General features: G+C 37.2%; 2 protein-coding genes across 2 annotated transcripts; one reads left to right on the plus strand and one right to left on the minus strand.

Annotated features, from left to right (window-relative positions):
- The first annotated feature begins 294 nt into the window (after positions 1 to 294).
- Positions 295 to 5,374, plus strand: LOC111340341 (uncharacterized). The gene has a single exon (XM_022947171.2). It carries the CDS (start codon positions 973 to 975, stop codon positions 2,320 to 2,322), a length of 1,350 nt encoding a protein of 449 aa, XP_022802906.1. The 5' UTR covers positions 295 to 972; the 3' UTR covers positions 2,323 to 5,374.
- A 1,090-nt stretch (positions 5,375 to 6,464) lies between these two features.
- On the minus strand, positions 6,465 to 18,854 carry LOC111340339 (uncharacterized). The gene is made up of 6 exons (XM_022947168.2): positions 16,618 to 18,854; positions 14,816 to 14,902; positions 13,627 to 14,102; positions 13,113 to 13,227; positions 8,206 to 8,383; positions 6,465 to 7,831 (listed from the first exon to the last, which is right to left on the minus strand). The coding sequence occupies exons 1-6, from the start codon at positions 18,215 to 18,217 to the stop codon at positions 7,432 to 7,434; spliced, it is 2,856 nt and encodes a 951-aa protein (XP_022802903.2). The 5' UTR covers positions 18,218 to 18,854; the 3' UTR covers positions 6,465 to 7,431.
- Between the last annotated feature and the right edge of the window lie 304 nt (positions 18,855 to 19,158).

The following is a 19,158-nucleotide window of genomic DNA, read 5'->3' on the forward strand; positions in this document are numbered from 1 at the left end:
GCGTTTGGAGATTGGCAATGGAATATATAATCTTAGCAAACAGCCTTTGCAACGAATTTCACATTGTACTATATCTAGGTAGCCTTACAGAAGTTCTTGCAATTCCAAAATACATCCGCTTGAACTGAATTAGTAAAATTTACAAGCCATTAACCATTTTTTCGTGATTCGGGGGGATAAATTTTTTCTCATTAGCGAACCAAACGTTGTCATCTGCCTCTGTTTGATCGAGCTCAAAACATCTGTCTCACGGTGAAGATTAGCATACCACATTATCATAACTGACCTCTTATTTTTTCCTTTAATTTTTCTTTTTTATCTACATTAAAGAAAATCGCCTTTCTGTCGCAAGCTGTGGAGCAAGGCATAGACTAACGAGCTGAATTTGTGATATTGGCAAAGATTTGGTGTAATTCTGGATTTCGTTTTTACACAGTGCTCAAAGCAATATTTTTCCATTGACAATCTTTGTGAGGAATCCGCCAATCAGAAGATATTCAATTACAATAGGCTTTTGTTCAATTATTTTCCTTGACAACCGCACTGCATAATTGGGATCAAATGCGTCTCACTTGTCTGTGAGAACAATAGACTGTGGAGGGCGGCTTTGTTACCAACTTCCGCCATTCTCCGCCATACGGCATGCTTTCAATTCCTGGAATTCTATTGGCTCTCAACGGAACAAAGCGCCCCACACGCTGAATAGCCACAAGGAAAACAGATATTGTTCCATTCGGCATTGTTCAAAGACGGCTTGGATTTCCATCATTTGTTTCTATTTCAGTGTTGAAACTTCGCTGCGAGACCACCAAGAAGGCTCGGAGTTGAAGATTTGCGTCTGAAATTCGAGCTCGCCAATTTGTAGAACTCGCGCGTTTTGCGCCTCATGACGTGTTTCCTATTGTATCACGTGACTACAAGAAATGTCATTTGTGTTCCAGTGATATTGCTAGTTGTGATCAAACTCCAACAATGGCTACGGTTGCGAGTGGAGTGAATAACGCGATCCCAAACGGACCTGAACTCGGTGAAGTGAAAATAGAGAAAGTGGATCAGATCAAGACGAGCGATCAGAACTTTAATTGGAAAATAACGACGACGGCGCCTTCATATAACGATGCCAATTCGCTGAGCGCAACAACAACCGTAACAGAAAACACGTCTTCGGACAACAGTAATAATGTAGTAGTGGCAGAATGTCCTCAAATCGATGCTGCGACTTTAAAGCTTGCCACTTTTCCAATGAAGACACAGATTATGCCTGGCCCTTACTCTGAAGTCCAACTTCCCAAAAAGGAAAGTCACGTCAAACGGCCGATGAATTCGTTCATGGTTTGGGCGCAGTCAGCGAGAAGAAAACTCGCCGAACAGTACCCACACGTTCATAACGCTGAACTAAGCAAAATGCTTGGAAAACTCTGGCGAATGCTTCCCCCGGCTGAAAAGCAACCGTACGTGGATGAGGCGGCTAGGCTAGACAAAAGACACAAAGAGGAATTTCCAGACTATAAATATCGACCGAGAAGGAAGCAGAAACCGATGAAACGTCCGTATGTTCAAACGCGAGTTACTGTGACACCCGGGTGGCCTGCTGGACAGGCTCAAACTCCAATCGCAATGAACGGGACGGCGACCATCGCAGCTCAAAACGGCACCTTTCCCTCTACAGCCTTGACTCAGAATTCTCAGGTGGCTCAGGTTTTTCCACAAGGAATTCAGACAGTCCCAGTGCAAGCAGTGAACAATGGAGGCACGGTAACGTACGCGCCGATCGGTAGTGTGGGGTACGTACCTACAACTCCTATTCCGGGAGGAAGTATGATTCTACGACCAACGTTCGTTACAACTGCAGTAACGAATCCAACGTCAATCCAACCTGCAGCTTCTGTAACCGTGCAGGCGGTCAGATCTACCGTAGCAACAACTTTTGCGACTCCGAGTTATGCTATCCCGTTAACACAGTACGCTGGAGCGCCGATTATTGTTTCGAGCGGTGTCAATAACCTGGTTAACTCTACCGACAATACAAACATGGCTGCGGAAAAACCTACGGAAAACGCACCTATCGCTACCATAAGCATTCCCGCTTCAATGGCTGGGCCCATGAGCAATCATTTCGCCTCTATTGCGGCTGCAGGACTTATGACGCCCAATTCGGATCCTGTCCAACCGAAAACCTCGGAAAGCCAACATGCGGTGGATAATAATTCCGTTCTGACTGTTTCTGTGTCGAGAAATGGCACTGAAAACCAAGTTGAAGCGTCAAATGCGGAGCATCCACAGAGTATTGAAGTGAAAACAGCTGAGGGATGCCGGATTTAATCTTAAATTACTCATTGCTTCACAAATCTCGGTAGGCCGTAGCGTGCAAGTACTATCGCTAAAAATTTTGTTTATTTATTTACTGTTAGTAATTTGTAACATGGTACTTTTCTTACGACTTCCTCGCTCTGTGGAACAGTCGTTTTTCTCTTTGGCTGTGGGTTCTCTCTGTCCTGCCATTGTATATTCTGTGCACGTGTGACGGGCCTTTGTATTGTGTACCTAGTTGTTGTTCAATTGCATCAAGGGTTGACAATTCGGAGGCCACAAATGATTGTTCGTACAGAATGAGTTTATTATGTTTTTGCCCAATGTGCTTCACACGTCATCGCCTCTCTCTTTTGTACGATCTTTTCTACGAGGAAGGATTTTCTCGCGGTATTTTCTATTGTTCGGCAGTAAACTGCACTTCAAAAGATTTTTAATTGAATGGGAGATTAACAATTGTGACATGTTTGTTTCGTTTTATAGCACGTTCAGCCTAGCGCTAAGCTGTAGTTTTACCGCGGACTATTCTAATTATGCCTGCGATTTCACACGCCTTCCGAAAGCAAGGTGTGTCTGTAGACAGTTCCAGCATGTTCGAATCCTGACTTATTCGAACGATCAATCATTTGATTCGTGTGAACGATCATTCGTTCGTATTCAAACAGTAAATGGCGCTTTATTTATTGCGAACGGTGAGGACTGCAGTTGCTATTTATTTTATTGAAACGGGTATATCAGAGGTTAAACGATATTACGAAATTACCTGTTTAAAATGATTACTACCAAGTGCGATTCTTAGGGAAATAAAAAAACATTCGAAAGCCGTACGCTCGAATGGTTTCTAAGCCATTTGTTTCTTTGAGGATTTGAAAAGGTTTTATTGTTTGATTTGACAGGACTGTGTACATTTCAAGAGATTTGTGATTACAAAACTGCTTGTCAATTATTTCTGATCAAAACTCAGACAAAGACATGTCGGTTGATGAATAGTTGTTTTACCTTCAGTTGTTAATAATTTTCAGTTAAGTTCTAGAAAAGAACAAAAAATTAAGGAAACTTGCATTATGTATGTTTTGTATGCTTTTGGGTGACATCTTTTTTTCCAGCATTTAATTTTTGGTTGCTTGCTGCCAACATTTCTTTGCAACAAAGAAGGGCTTTTGTTTTCTGAAGAGTAAATTTCTTCAGTTGTAGGTGAAGTTAGTGTGAAGCATTGGGCAAAACATAGGAAAAAGGTCTTGTTTTACTAGAGAGTTTGTTGGTTGATTTGGTTCTCAAAATTAAAAGACAAGTGCCATAAGGTGTGCATGCAAGAGATCCGGGTCAAATCGTAAATATTAAATTCTACAACTGTTCTTGGCAGAGTTGAACAATGAGTAGATCTACACAGTGAGTTGAAAATCTTCTGTTGCAAAATGTATGCAGGTTATATTCTTATTGACTCCTGTTCTGAGAGTAAATCTGTTTCATGGGAATCCTGCTGTTTCCAAGTTTATTTTATTCTTTCATTACGATACCGGGAAACTTTTTATTTTAGTTTTGAGCTTAAATGATTAGTAAATTTACCCTGCATGTATACTTTGTGACACTTTCCCATGAAGTAAATATAGTCTCCTTTATAATTACACAAGTGTGTGGACACTCACTTCTCAGTGAATTGTTTTTACATCTTTATTATTACATTCTATTCATACAAAGTTATTCTTGAGACAAAGTTGATTACATAAAACTGCTTCAGTGTTAGTGCAATGAACTTTTTATTTCCTTTTGTATGGAAGATGTTGCAGCATATTTATGAAAGAGTACACATTAATCTTTCAGAAGCGAAGATAAACTGTAATGGTATGTAGTTACCTTAGACTTCAAGAGCCATTTGTCGTATTTAAGTGCAGTAGTTTGTATTTTGAGGTGACTGTGTTAACAATGTACATTCATCTTTTGACAACTTTAATTACTCTACTTTTCATGTTTTTGCATTGTTTGTTTGTTATCATTGCTGAGGTTGTGAAATTTTGTGGGAAAAACTATGGGATTTTGAAAAAGTCAGGAGAAACAATGAGCAGTTTAACAATCTAGTTCAGAATGTAAATTTTAGGTGGTGACAAGGTTTTGCACAGGTATACTTATTGTGATCAGACATACAGTTTATGATAAACACCATGGAACCCCTTCTCTTTACAGAGGGGCAATATACTTACTGTACCTGTTGGGCAGAGTTGCTATTAATTGATATTTTCTGAAGGGTTGATATTGAATAGTAAGACAGTAGTTGTGCGGAATGGTAGAGTTCTAAATGTGATGATAGGTTATTTAACAAGGATTATGTTAACATTCATATTCAAAGTAGTTTATAGACACACAAAGTTTATAAATGATGAAAATACACGCCATTCAATTATTGTATGAAGATAGAAAAGCCAGGTTTCCATATTATTACACATAGTTGATTTTACTTTTTTCAAATTATAGTGGTAGAGGTAACTTTTTAGGTCATAGGTAATCAAAATAGTTTGCTGAATCTGTAGGCTAATAAATAGTGAATAGATTTTTACCATTTGTAAGATACTTTATGCATCTGGTTACTGTGTAACTGACAGAGTAATTACCAGTAACTTTTAAAGATTTATCTGTACTTAATATTATTGTAAAGAAAGGATTTGACTGTTTTGTGAGAGCCCTTGGTACAACTGTTATTCATTATCATGTAGCAAATTCTTGGTATCGTGGAGGTAGACCCATGCGCTTAACAAGTGCATTAGATTGTTTTGATGAACCAGAGGAAGGTTGGAATGTTAATCTTAGTGAGGTACATTGTAGAAGCAATTCTTCTTTGATTTTTGCAGGACTTCCTGTTTTAAAAACAAACAAAATACATTAAGAACCCTTAATCTGATCAGAAGTCCATGCCATTGTTCTGTAAAAGCAAAATCATTCAGACCTTTCTCTTGTTCGTCTGGTGTGTTGTATATTGGTTGTTGGCTCTGCATACGTTCATTATTAAACAGAAAATCATTATTTAAAATGTAGTGTTTTTAATTCAGAATAAATGTAATGAACATCTTTATGAATGTGGTGTATTTCTCACTTGGTTGAATCGTAATGTATTTGATATTAAGTGTGATCTGTTGTGCTTTCTCCTATAATCATTTTACTACACAGAAACTGATAGGTGCTCTAGCATTTTACACTTCATAAATTGTTGTTACAGTGCTAGCATAAAAATGCAAATTAAATTGGCAAGACTCAAAAGAAACAGAGCTAGTTAACTGTAGTTACAGAGCTTGGAAAACTTTCCTTCTGACAAGTGTTTTGCTATTCCAACTAGACCAATTCACTCATTTAGGCTCTTTTTGGAAGACAGGTTGATCTAGTATTGGTGTGAATTAACACAAGAATGTGTTAAAAGCCTTTTGTGAAGTCAAAGCCAACTAGAAATTGGAGATTCCTCTTATGAAGTTGATGTGATGCCAAGAATTATCAGTAAGAAGCTAGTGGTGAGGTAAAATGAGATTGGTCTAAATTAAAGATGAGGGGCAGGTTGGGGAAGACAACAAAATAACCTACCCTATGAGGAAAGTAGATGTTGACCATTACTACTTTACTTCTATAAATGATCAGCCTTGAGCTTTCTCATAGAATGGAAGGCCAAATTAAATGTTTTCAAAACTACAACAGCATCCATGTCCCTTTGTGAGATAATTTAAGTTACATTCCATTGTCAATTTCCAGGGGATATTTAAAATAGAACTGCATAGTTCAAGTGTTGCAATCTGTAGTCCAGGAGTCAGTCGTTCAAAGGCCGATTAGCGCAAACCCAGGGTTAAATTTTAATCCAGGTTTCTATATTTCTCTGTTCAAAAGCAGTTTTGGGATAATTTTCCCAATTCTTTTTAGAGCATTCAATCATCAAACTTTAGACAAATGAAACTAAACTGAATTGACTTTTAAAACTTTTAGATCTAACCCTTAGATCTAACACTAACCCTGGGTTATCTTAACCCACCTTTGAACAACCCGGCCCAGGTCAATGCATTTCAACTTGCACGCAGAAATATAGAAATCACACTCTTACAGTATCAACTGCTACTACACACCTCACTCCCTCTAGTTCGGCAGTTGTTACAGAATCCAGGGTAAGAAACAGCTGTAGTACATTTCTCTATAACTTAATTTTTTTTAATGTACTTTGAATAATTTAATTGTAATAATTTGAATCCTGACAACTTCAATACAATAATATATCATTACAGTGTTTACTAATTATCACATTAAACCAATTGCTCTTGATTCCATGACTTGCTTCCACATAGACATTACACAGGTCTACAAAGTAAAACAGCTAACCCTTGCTGTAATTTGCAATGTGACCTGTCCCCTACTTTCTGCAAGATCTTGATGTTTCAAAAAAAAAAAAAAATTCAAACTTGTGAAAACATATCCAACTTTAGCATAGACGGTAATTAAACCTTACATAAATTAAAAAACTATATCAGCTTTAAATAGTTGCAACTTATACGGAGCATAATTTCTAAGCTTAAAGAATTCTTCCTTGTTGACAAAGTAACACAATTACACTTTTTTCAAGCTTCTCCTCAAATTTTCTTCCAGTACTTAAATATTCAATATCTTTCATGTTCATGTTATTCATAAACATGAAATCATTTGTAGTTTCCTGAATTGGTGGCCTTTTTTTCCACATGTTTCCCAAATAACTCATAAGAAACAATATACAACAAATACATTAAGTTGTGGTTCTATAATATCTTACTGTGGAAGTATAATCAAGTTAACCAGTTCACTTTAAAAATAAGTTAAGACTAAACTTTTTCATAATCTCTTGAAAAGTGAACAATTTGTTAATATGTACATGTCCCTTCACAAAGGCCGGATTTCTAAGGCTGCATAAATTAATCTGCCAACTCATCCAATTATTAAAAAATTTTACAGAAATGAAAAGGTGAACATATTTAACAAAAATCAATAGTGATAATTTTGCACATATTATTCAGTTTAAAAACATTGGCTTGAACAATGGATAAATGCCTGTCATCATTATCCTTCCATTTTGTTTTAATAGTTGAATAGGGCTGCAATTTGGTTACAATAAATAACTGTACATGTTCATTTCATCTCTTGCACCTTCAAGCAAAATGGCAACAATCCTTTCTTAGATTTCCCCCCTCGCAGACGTAGATCCAGCCACTTCTGCCTGTTAGGAATTGTCTTGTCATTGAGGACATCAACATCATATCCATCAATATCCACCCCTGATAATGACGACAGAACTGAACTGCTGCTCATGGTACTAACATTAGATTCCAGTTCACCATCAATATCTGCGACAGTTGATTTCTTCTTCCTTGGCTGTAACATCAGTAGACGGACAGCACCATCAAGATGCTGAAACACATCTAAATTTAAGAGGCGTGATTGAATTTCAGATGAGAGGTTACTTGAGTCAGATGCGATCCATACTTTGACGTAACCAAAATCTAAGCCAAGCTGCTGAGCACCATAAAAGCTGGGGAATTAATTTGAGAAGGAAAAAAATTGTTCACTTGCTGACATCCTCTGTAATTAATACCACAATAAATTGGCAACAAGAATATCATACTGATTGTACAATGATCTAACTTAATTATGAATCAAAAGAAAGTTATAAACTTAAGTCAGTTTAAAGAGTAATTTAATTTACAAGTAAGGGATCAGAGTATCAACTCAATAATTCCTGCCTAGGATAAACAAGAGGTAAATTTAACAATGATCATTTATAATTGAAACTGTCTGTTTGTTTTACAGCTGTTTTTTTACTTTTAACACCAAGCCCAGTGGAGTCTGCATTTCAAGACATTATTCTTGAAAAGGCAGTGAAAAGGCCACACTACAAATTCTTACCTAAAAATAATTTCCTCCTTGAGAATGAAATCACCCCATGATTCCATCATGGTGTTGACAACAAGGGTCAGAACATTCAGTTGACTTTCAAAAGACAAACCCAAGGAGCTCTCCACCACTGGTTCCAAAATCTGAAATATTGCATGCTCTACATATGGGCTTCGCTGATGAGGAATCCCTAGGCATAAATATTACAAAATAAGTTTCCAAAGAAAGAAGGAAATTATCAAAATTAGATAATAGTCTATTGGTTGGGTTTTTCTGTGTAATGCTGGGAATAAAAACTGTCCGTAGTTGATATGGTTGATTCACTGTTTCACCTGGCATCAAACCGGACCATGATGATTGAATAAGTATGGGTAGCAACTACTTCTAATTTTTGTTGGCTTGTTGCTGTCAAGTACTAGATTCAGTTGCTGGATGTACTGTGGTGCTCACAAAGAAAAAAATGGTGAGTTGCTGGAGCTCTTCCCATTACACATTACTTGAAGAAATGGTGCGACAACAATATATTGGTACCCCACCCGGAAAAGTGCAAGGCAATGATCATGCAACAGAAACCCTTCATAAGACCCGTCCAGGCTTTGCATCTCGGAAATAACACTATTAATTGGACAACATCAGAACGGCTTCTAGGAGTGTATGTCTACAATAACATGACCTGGTCAGATCACGTTACAAATGTCGCAAAGTTTTGTGTCTAAACTGAATCTACTTCGACGAATGCAATTCCTCCCCTGAAAGCAATTGAAGGATTTTTATAAAAAAGTTATATCGCCATCAGTTATGTATGGCCTAGTTGTTTGGGGATCATGCAACAAGACACACTTCAGCAATCTGGAAAAACTACATGCCAGAGCCGGACGTATTGTGTTTGGATTATCATGTGACACTAGCACTACAGATGTTTTAATGCAAACACGATGGGTCAGTTTTGAAAGAATGTATAAGGTATGATTAGCATAATTCACCTTCAAATACATAAAAGGATACAACACCACAGACATGGTTCGCACAACTTCAGAAAAGCAAAATTCAAGGACTTTTCAAGGACAAAAAATGGTTTTCAAGGGCTAAGTTTTAATCATAAATCTAAACCATTTAAGATTGAATAGACATTTTCCCATTGCTCAATTAAATCGAAAACAAAGATGAGTAGCACAATCACCTGTCCATTTAGTGTAACACAGCCAAAAAATATCATTGTCTTTATATCTCATCTATTACTCAATGAAATAGTGTGTATCTATGTACATTGCACATATTATTTCAAAAATTGATATTATTTACATTAATTAAGTATTTATTGCGATTTTCTGGCTTACCCATAATGCATTGCGGGCGTGTCAAAATCATTACAATTCAATATTTTGTTGTGAAATCATGATAAACTTAATTGTGTACTAGAAAACAGTTGAATTAAGGTTATTTTTGCTTCAAGTGAAGCAATTATTTCTTCATTTTCCAATAAAGGAAGCTTATATACAGGTTTCCGGGCTCTCCGCTTCACAGGAAGGTCTCCACAAATATGGCGCACAGTGGCCGCATATACCATGGCAATTTGTGTTTCTACATGCTTTCTGCAAAGGCATGATCTTCTATCCCTCTCCTTTGCTTGTCTTACAAAAAATGGCTTAAGACTTTCAAATTTCCTCTGCTTTACTTTGACTTCTGGATGCAACTCCTGGAACTCAAGAAATGCCTCAGTCTGTGTTTTTTCCAAAACATGTTTGGCGTGATGGACATATTCCTGCTTCCCAATACGTTGCTTAGCAAGATCTTTCTTGTCTCCAGTTGGTCGACTAGCTGTGTACGTCCAGTAGCTAAAAATTATCTTCCCATCTTCTTCCGAAAGGGCATCACGCCGGACTCGTCTTTTTGTATATAGCCAACTCTTTCTCTCCCCAGCCAATATTTTTGCCCTTTCCTTCACAGCATTGCGCACACTTTTTTGGCCAACGTTCACAAGCTTTGAGAGCGATTTTTTTGCTCGACATTTGGATACATTTTCTCCAAATGCAAGACTTTTAAAGGCACTATAAGCGGCTCTGTTGTCTTTTGAGCCACTCTTCTTTAGTTGCTGAACACCTTCGGTGATATCTGCTGCAAGGGCGCGTAATGCCGTCGTCTCCTTGGCTTCTTCTGGTGTTTTGATGAATCCTTTTTTTTCTAAAATCTTTTTAGTGCGCGGACTTGAGGATATTGTTTCTACAAGTTCTGCTTTCTTCTGTGGTGTTTTTGGCAGAACTTGAGTTGTTTTCTTTAGGGCGCGGGCTTTTGCCATCCTGTTTTGGAAAGCCGAACTAGAAGGCGGGGTTAAACACGTATACTCCGCGGCATTTGTAGCATGCTCTTCATGTGCTTCTCTCAATTCAGCTCGCCGTTTTTCACGTAAATTTTGTACTCTTTTTCGAGTTTGCTCTCTGATTTTTTTGTCTTCTTTCTTCTTCTGCTGATGTTTCTTCCCTTTTTCGTTTCTTCGTAACAGCTTTCAGGTTTTGTGCCCTAGTACTCGGCCGGTGAGTTTTCTGACCTCGGCTGTCACGCACCTTGGCTATTTTCTGTTGGCGTTTTTTCTCGTAGTATCTTTTATCAGTAGCTTTCTTTCTCTCAGCCTTTTGTTCTCTCCATCTTTTCATCTTTTCAGCACTTGATTGGGGTTTTGTTTCCATAATTTGTCGGAATCGCTTGATTAATTTTTGAAGCACGCTGCTATTATTGTGATTGAGAAATCGAGTGTAACGCTAGTCGACACGCGGCTAAATATACCACGTGCTTTTATTGTTTAAACCCTGAAAATATCCGTATCCCCCCCAAACATATCAGGCAAGGCTGCACAGGCTGGCCTTTGTCGTTTCTTGTACGTTGTGACCATGATTGGGGTCGATTTTGAGAGCGGCTTGTAGTGTTTCTGGTCCGAATTGAATATGTAATATGATCGCAAAGCGTCTATAAACAACACATTAGGCAGAAAATATGTTTCGATTCATTCTTTGTACCATTTCTTCGGCGAAAATTCATATAAGCTCGTAAATTCTTACGAATCTAGAAGTCTGATAGAATGAACTTTGATTTGGTCGTTCTCTATATGGTGATGGACTACTCTACGCTGATTTATCGGCTTCGAAATAGGTAAGTAATGGTTGAATTTATGCAATCAAAACTCGTTACAAATTTGTTTCCGATATGCAAAATCGCAATATTTTTTCCAGCATTTCATGATTTGCTATTATCTTGCACAGAGCCTTAAAGCAAAATGAATGAACTTTTCTCTGATGTAATTATTATTGTTTTTAGGTTAATCTGGTCGCCAAAAGCCTGAATTCTGTAAACTGTGAAGTCTGTTTATAATCCAGCGTTACAGGACAACACACAAGAACTTATATTGTAGTTTGTACTTATTACTGCCTCAATAAAAAACACAGAGCAATGAAATTTTGTGAAAAGTCTATTTGTATTATCTACAATAATAAGGCATGATAAAATTTTAAGCTTTTATTCGTTTTGAGGGACAAAAATTACGTTTTTACTCTTGGTATGCAAATTCATGTTACGCGTTACACTCAAAATGTCGTGCTTTTTGTAAACAATTGACTTTAATTCGTGTTCTAAACTTATCGCTTGAATTTTGTTATTGATTTCATATCAAACAAGAACTATTACTCAGTTTATCTGTAAAGTTTGAGGGGCGTTCATACATTTTTCGCGAAGATATGGGTAAATATAATTTTCGGACCCTGTAATGGTGGCGTGACCGTGCTACTCATCAAAGGGAAATGAAAAATTCATCAACCAAAACATAGCCAAACCACTACATGTTTACGTTGCCCCTTAAAACAAAAGCACATGGCAGACTACCCCACATCGGAGGCCTTGCGCATAAAATTGAGGCACACATCCAACTTTGCTTCATGTACCAATCACATTTATACCGACCATTTTCGCTTTTTGGTAGTTACTAGTGGACAAATTTTCCATAGCAAAATCATTTAATTTATCAGAAAAGCGATAAGGTGCACAGAAATTGCTAAATTTCAAGGACTTTTCATGACCTACTAAAGAAATCGATTACTTTTCAAGGACTTGACCAAATTCAAGGACTTTTCAAGATGACCGTTAAAATTCAAGACTTTTTCAAGATTGTACGAACCATGCACAGAACTTAAGGACCTATTTGTCCAGAGGAACTCAAGCCGTGAAAGTAGAAGGAACGAAAAAATTGTTCTCCCAAGCCCAGAGACAAATTTTATGAGGAGCTCCATCAAATGTAGGGGAGCAATAACTAGGAATAGCCTTTCCAGCAAAGAATCAGCAGCAAATAACTTAAACCAATTTAAGCGTCTACTTTCAAAATTTGACACTAGAAAAATAAATTTCAATTCAATTGCTTCTTTAATCAAGTATAAAGACGATAATTATATTTATTTTTAGGATTTTAAATTCACAGTCTTATCTAAACATATTATCTAAACATAATTCTAGGTTCATAATTAAATTTTAATACTTATTTTTATTTGTAAATACACAACCCCACCAGCTTTGCTGAATACTCCATCGTGTTTGAATAAAGTGTTCACTTCACTTCACTTCACACAAAGTAGAAGGATTCATAAGCATGCAAGTCGGCAAAAAGTGGAAGGAATCACATGAAAAGACTACAATGGGCCACCATGTTGTTTTCCTTCAACTTATGAATGTTTAGAAGTCTGATCACAACTTTTCCCATGATTTACAGTGTTTCAAATGAATAACATTAGAAAGCATTCTTTTGGGGGATTCTGACGCCTTCAGCCAAATTTGGTTGTGGTTTTAACAATTAATCCCAATGGAAGGTGATCTTAGTTTTCAAAGGAAGGAAGCAATTCAACCTGGTGATATGTTATAAACTTGTTAATAATTCAACTTACCTGAATGGCGACTCTTCTTCCAGCTCTTACCAACTGGCATGGCCTCCTGAAAGAATTCTGTTGACATCTTCGTCAAATCTCTTGAGAAAAGAACCCATGACTTCTTCAATAAACCCTAATAAACAGCAAAATCATAGGTTCAGCTAAAAGCACATCACAATCAAAATACATGCAACTACCAGTACTTGGTGAGGAGTATAAAAAAAACTTGCACCTCACAACTGCAAACATTCTCAAGTGAATTGACTTGTCACAAAAACACCTACAGGCAGACTTAGCAAGACACTCTAAGATGGTGACTCATGACAATCACATGTGAGTACTATAACCAATTGCTTAGTTCTCTCATTGTTAGAATGTATTCAACATCAAGGGATATAAGAAGTTTTAAACCAAAATAATTGTATAATTTATTTTCAAATCTTTCAAATGAAGAAAGCATTGAAAATGGACAACATTTATGACACTTCATGTTGAAAAGGACTTCGTGTTGAAGAAAATGACATAAACTAACCTCCAAGTTGCTTCTCTGTTCCTCTAAGAGACTGTACTGCACAGAAAGGGAGTTCCAACTAGTGCTATCACTGTGAGCAGTATTTAATGACTGTACAAGGAAAAATGTCTTCTTCAACGACTGCAGAAAAAGTGGTAAGTCCCACTGTGTCAGAAGCAGAAACTGCTCAAGGGACCATAAGGACAAAAAATGATGTATTTTGGTATCAAACCAGTGAAAACCAAAGGACACCAATGAATGAAAACGACACAGACTGGGAAAAACTGACAGTGTTAGAGCTCTCGCAGTTCTATTAGCATGAGGTTCCAGGTGGCTGGATGATCGTTTCCAATAACCTGCCATTTCAAAAATGCTTTCAAGTGGATCCAAGAGACTAACTATTGACTGTACTGTCTGGGTGCTTGGGACGCTGTCTGTAGGTTCACTGTCCATGCGGCACTTGTCAGATAAAGAGGTACCAAGAACTTTACAAAAAGCTAATGAAAAAGGAATGAAATATCTTCAGAACTGGTCACAGCAAAATTCAAGGTTGAAGTTGAACTTGAAGTTCATTTATTTGTTTAAGCAGGTTGATTAATTTGGCAGCTGTATGTGGACCTGCTGTCCTAACCCACCCATCCCACCCCAGGGGAGGACATCCATCACACAGTAATCTCGTGTGTGGGAAATTAACGTCTCCTGCCCTAACCCTGCAGGAGACGGGACCTCCATTTATTCATCCCTATCCGAGAAGACTAGAATATCTAACCATTTCTTGATGTTATAGAAAGGTAGCAAATTCTTCTCAATTATTTTAAGACCCTGAGTGTTGGTCCGGCCGGGGCTCGAACCCTCGACCTCCCACACTACAGTCCAGCGCTCTATCCATTGAGCTAACCGGGAGGTGGAGGTAAGGAAAGAAAGTTGTATAAAGTTGTGCACGTTGCAATTATTTTTGGATGGAATAAAACTTGGTAATGAATAAGTCAAAATAGATTTGAGGAGCGTCAGGGCTATCACTAATTTAATCATGTAGGCTACAAAGAGGCATATAACATAGAAAAACTAATACAGTATTTACCCATTTATTCAATAAAAAATGTGGCCTTTCCAAAGTGTAAATAGAGTATCACTAATTTTATGGGGAAACTTTTAGGACAATGTGTACACACACAGAGAAGATTAGCAGATCTGGATTAATTAATATGACCTGAATCCCAGCTTGATGCAGAGGCCAGACAATGAAGATAACAGCTTACAGCTTGAAGAGAACTACTACCCGCTGGTGGCAAACAACCTGAGAACAAAACAAAAAACAACAACCATATATCTTTAAAATCTATATTTGGCTTTCTAAATCCATGTCTAGTGCACTTTAAGATAAGTGAAACAACCTGTGTACAGCATGTTAAATCATTTATAAATACAATTTAAAGAATCATTTGTGAAAAAGACAGAAAAGATTTTGTTGCTCAGGACTGCTTATAGGAAATGTCTTAACTTTCCCTCTGCAGATACATTTAGACAGGCAGCAGTCATGGTTTGACCAGGACCTATCCAAAAGAATAATTTCATTCATAAGAAGAAGATTTTGCTTAGTTGCACTGTATAACCAGCTGTTTAACAACAGCTCTTGGAATTACGATCTGACAATAAATTGAATTAAAATTTTTAGCTCCACTGATGGAACCAAGAGAGGCTGTATAAATAACACACATTGACAAAAAAGTAAAAGAAAACAAATCTACCACATCAAAATCAAGGGAAAATAAAATTAAAATCTAGTTACATTAAAGAATTAATTTAATGTGATCACATTAAACTTCAAGCCTAGTTTGCAGAAAAGGTACTTGTAGACCATAATTTTCAGAAATGACTTTCAATTGATCATGCAACTTTGTAAATAAGGCATTCATTATTAAAGGTGAATCAGCAAATTTTTGCAATGATATTGCAATATAAATTAATAGATCATTGCTCAATATAAATAAAGACCTATCCTCAGGGCTATAAAAAGTAATACTTTATTCCCACTTCACACAAAGCAGAATTTCCTCAGATCAAATAAATTTCTGTCATTACAGCTTGTGTATCAAATAACATCTTCTCACACAAAGATGATGAATAAAAAATGTTCATGTTACTCTAGATTAAAATTGTTATTTATCTCAAATCAATTAATTTACATTCAAAATTAGAAATTTAAATAATCCCAATAGAAAATTGAATTATTCATGGTGTATTTTGTAGACAAAAAAATAATAATAATTCATAAATTGCGGACAAATCTTAACTACAAGAAAATCAGGGAACAAAATCTCCTCACTGATCAATTAGGGTTTTGACCACAAATGTAAATTTTACAAATGTGGTGATAGCTGATGTGATAGATATCACTCAACAAAACATACATGATTGGATTTACATTGGCATAGATGTGGATTTTTAACACAGTGCTTTATTAATTATGATTACATGAAGTTTTGAATGGTTTTATACTTAGATAGAAGGAAGTAACCAAAACAAAATTGATCTTTTCCTCTAGAAGGAAAACAGAATATCTTAGGGGTTCTCTTAAATGAGAAATTCATCTACCATAAACCAAAATCATCTTTCAAGTTAAGATGAAGTCGACTTATTCAAGCAATCCTGCAAAAAATTGTGAAAGAAGAGACTAATGAGTCTGTAGATGCACAGCGTTCTAAGCTTTGGCTTATTACTTACACAGAAAAATGAAAGTAAAAGGTTTGGAATACTGTAATGGTTTATGAGACATTTTACCATTTCTTAGATTTATCACACATTTGTGTCTAATTGAATAAATTTCAGACAAAAATTAATCATTTCTTTATTTGAGATAACTAAACAGTTTGTATTTTTGTATTCTGGAAAACCTACTTGTAAAGGAAGAATTTTGTTTTTGTTTTTGTTTTTTTTCAGCTACTTTGTCAATTTCATTATCACTCAAACCTTTTACTTCTCAGTTGTCCAATTGTTCTCTTTCAAACTCACCTGACAGACGTAGTGACTCCATCATGCGAACAACAACCATCAAAAGAAAATCAGACCACAAAAACAATGGACCCAAGACCACATTTTGCATCAAGTTGGCTAAAGATTCTCGATTTTCTCCCATGAGGGCCACCAACTGCTCTCCAAAACTGGCCCAAAGCATTGTGTTATAATTAGAATGTAACTGCTTTGTTGTTTCAGAGTCTAGTGGTGCGTTCCACTGAACGCGCTTGTTAAGTCTGGGTGATCCTGGACTTGAGCTGTGCTTCAGAATGCCATGACCCTCCTGGTGGTGCAATGATGAACTTGTTGACCCTCCAGCCTCCTCAGCTGTTGATTTCCCCTGTAGTTCAGCATCTTCACTCCTTGAACTTAAGGTCAGCAGCTCTAATGGTGGCAACTGAATCACATTTTTCCTCTCACCACCAACATGGTGGCCTAAGATAAGTGTTGTTGAGGTAGCAAGTTGTGATATCAAATTACTGAAAAATTTCTGCTCCTCTGAATCAAATGAAAGCATCGGAGAGCCTGGCTCGAGTTTTAGAAGTGGGATTTGGTTGCGGCTTAAAACTGACAACACTCCGTTCTTCAGTGTAGTTCCCTCGAGCCTGACATTCCCTCCGGTGCATACCACCCCAAAGTCTTTCCATTCGAAGTTTGTGGCAAAGTCATACTTTAACGTCCGAGTAACCTCCTGATGTCCGCTTACAAATTCGTAAACGTGACCGGCCAAAATTCTTGAACGTTCACAAGCAACGCCATTCAAAAGTTTGTTCAATGACAATAAACAAACATCACCAACAGCTGTAGTTGAAAATGCTCTTTCGCGACCCTTCGATTGCACAAAATTTCTTGCCTCGTTCACACTTAAAAGTTTTCTTTCGTCGCTCTGAAAATTTCTAGTGTACTCAAAAAGGCGATTGAAATCTTCAATTCCCTGGCAAACAGCACTTAAACCTTGCTGAGTCAACCACCATTTGCATTTTTCGGCAAGGCGCAACACGCAGGATAAAATAATTGAAATGAGCGATATACTCGTGTCTGCTAATTTCGAAAGCGCTTTATTCACCACTTCCAAGTCCTCCAGCATGTCTGGCGCACATTTGCGAAGCCATGGATCGGAAAAGATAAGTTTTCTTATCGCCAGTCGGTACATACATTGTGTTTTTGCTGCATGGCAAATGTCGTGAAATCTTTCAACTTTGAATGGGAACTCGCTTGGAACTGGCTTTTCACCCTCAAAATAGGCCATATACTCTTCCACTGTTTCTTCCAGCTCTTGAACAAACTTAGCGGAAGATTCAACGTGTACCAGGCACTCTCTCGCCAAAACAATCTTTGAGCGATCAAGAAATTTCTGGCCGATATCAGTAAAAATCTCGCACAAAGGAACACCTTGCTCAAAATGGCTAAAGCTGCCGGGATCATGCTGAGGTTTCAAGCACGAATTTCTGGTCAAACTTACACTTTTGAACACCTTTTTGAGAGTCCAAATATTCTTTTTGATGTCCGTTGGGGCGATTTGAGTAACAGAGAGTCTTTGGAAAGAGTTGTTGATGCCATCGTTGCTACCGGCTGCCGAAGACGAGCTGAAATTCATAGCCCTTCAAAAAGAACTAGGCTGCGCTGCTTTCTACCTTCAAAAGCATAACAGATTGGAAGAAAAAGCATATCTTGGTTGTATAACGTCTGCCACGGGACTGGTTCGACTATAAAGATCTACATTGTAATAAAATAAGTTTAACTGTTCGGCATCTAGTCAGTGCCTGATCTACCATCTTTGTTGATAATAACAAACTTCATGCCCAGTTCATCCGCGCGCTAATCCACCGGAAATAGAAAATTCCTAATTCCAAAGAAAAATTTCAGAAACATTTTCTACCTACAATTTGCCGCCGAAACAACCTGTCACAAGGGTAGACTTCTTGACGAAGACGATGGAAGTCAATACAGAATTAAAAAGCTAAATATGTAAATTTTAAACCAATCCGGGGGGAATAAAAGAAGCCATAATTAGCTATGAACGCCCTTAAAATAAAGGAAAGGTTTTCTTTCGTTCAACTTACACGTAATGAGTTGTTTTCTGTTGATTCTGGGAGGGAGAAATCTTGGTAACGATCTCGGCCGAGGAAAATTGAGTGATCTTTGAATTCGCTGTCAAATGAAAAAAAAAAAGGAATATTATAAAACACAAAAACACAACACGTCTAAAATTCGCCAACAAACTTGAGCAACAACTGCTCGTACAATATCGGCACGATTTTTAAATGTCACAAGCATATTTTGTATTTCAAAAACTTCACCTTAAGATATGAATTAGTGGTCAATATAGAAAAGAAATTAATTGTGGTTCATAACTTCGAGCTCTATAATATGTCGTTAACTACACTTTTTCAAATAGAAAAGAGTCTCGCGTCGATTCACCCTTCCATCAAAACAGGTGTACACGGAGATAAAGAAAGCGAGAGTTTAAATTCAGAAAGATGATATGAGACACACCGATTTCTTTTACTTTAACAAAAAATTGAACTCGATCTGAGC

The sequence above is a fragment of the Stylophora pistillata genome, chromosome 1 (genome assembly GCF_964205215.1).
Source record: "Stylophora pistillata chromosome 1, jaStyPist1.2, whole genome shotgun sequence".
NCBI classification, from domain to species: Eukaryota; Metazoa; Cnidaria; class Anthozoa; order Scleractinia; family Pocilloporidae; genus Stylophora; species Stylophora pistillata.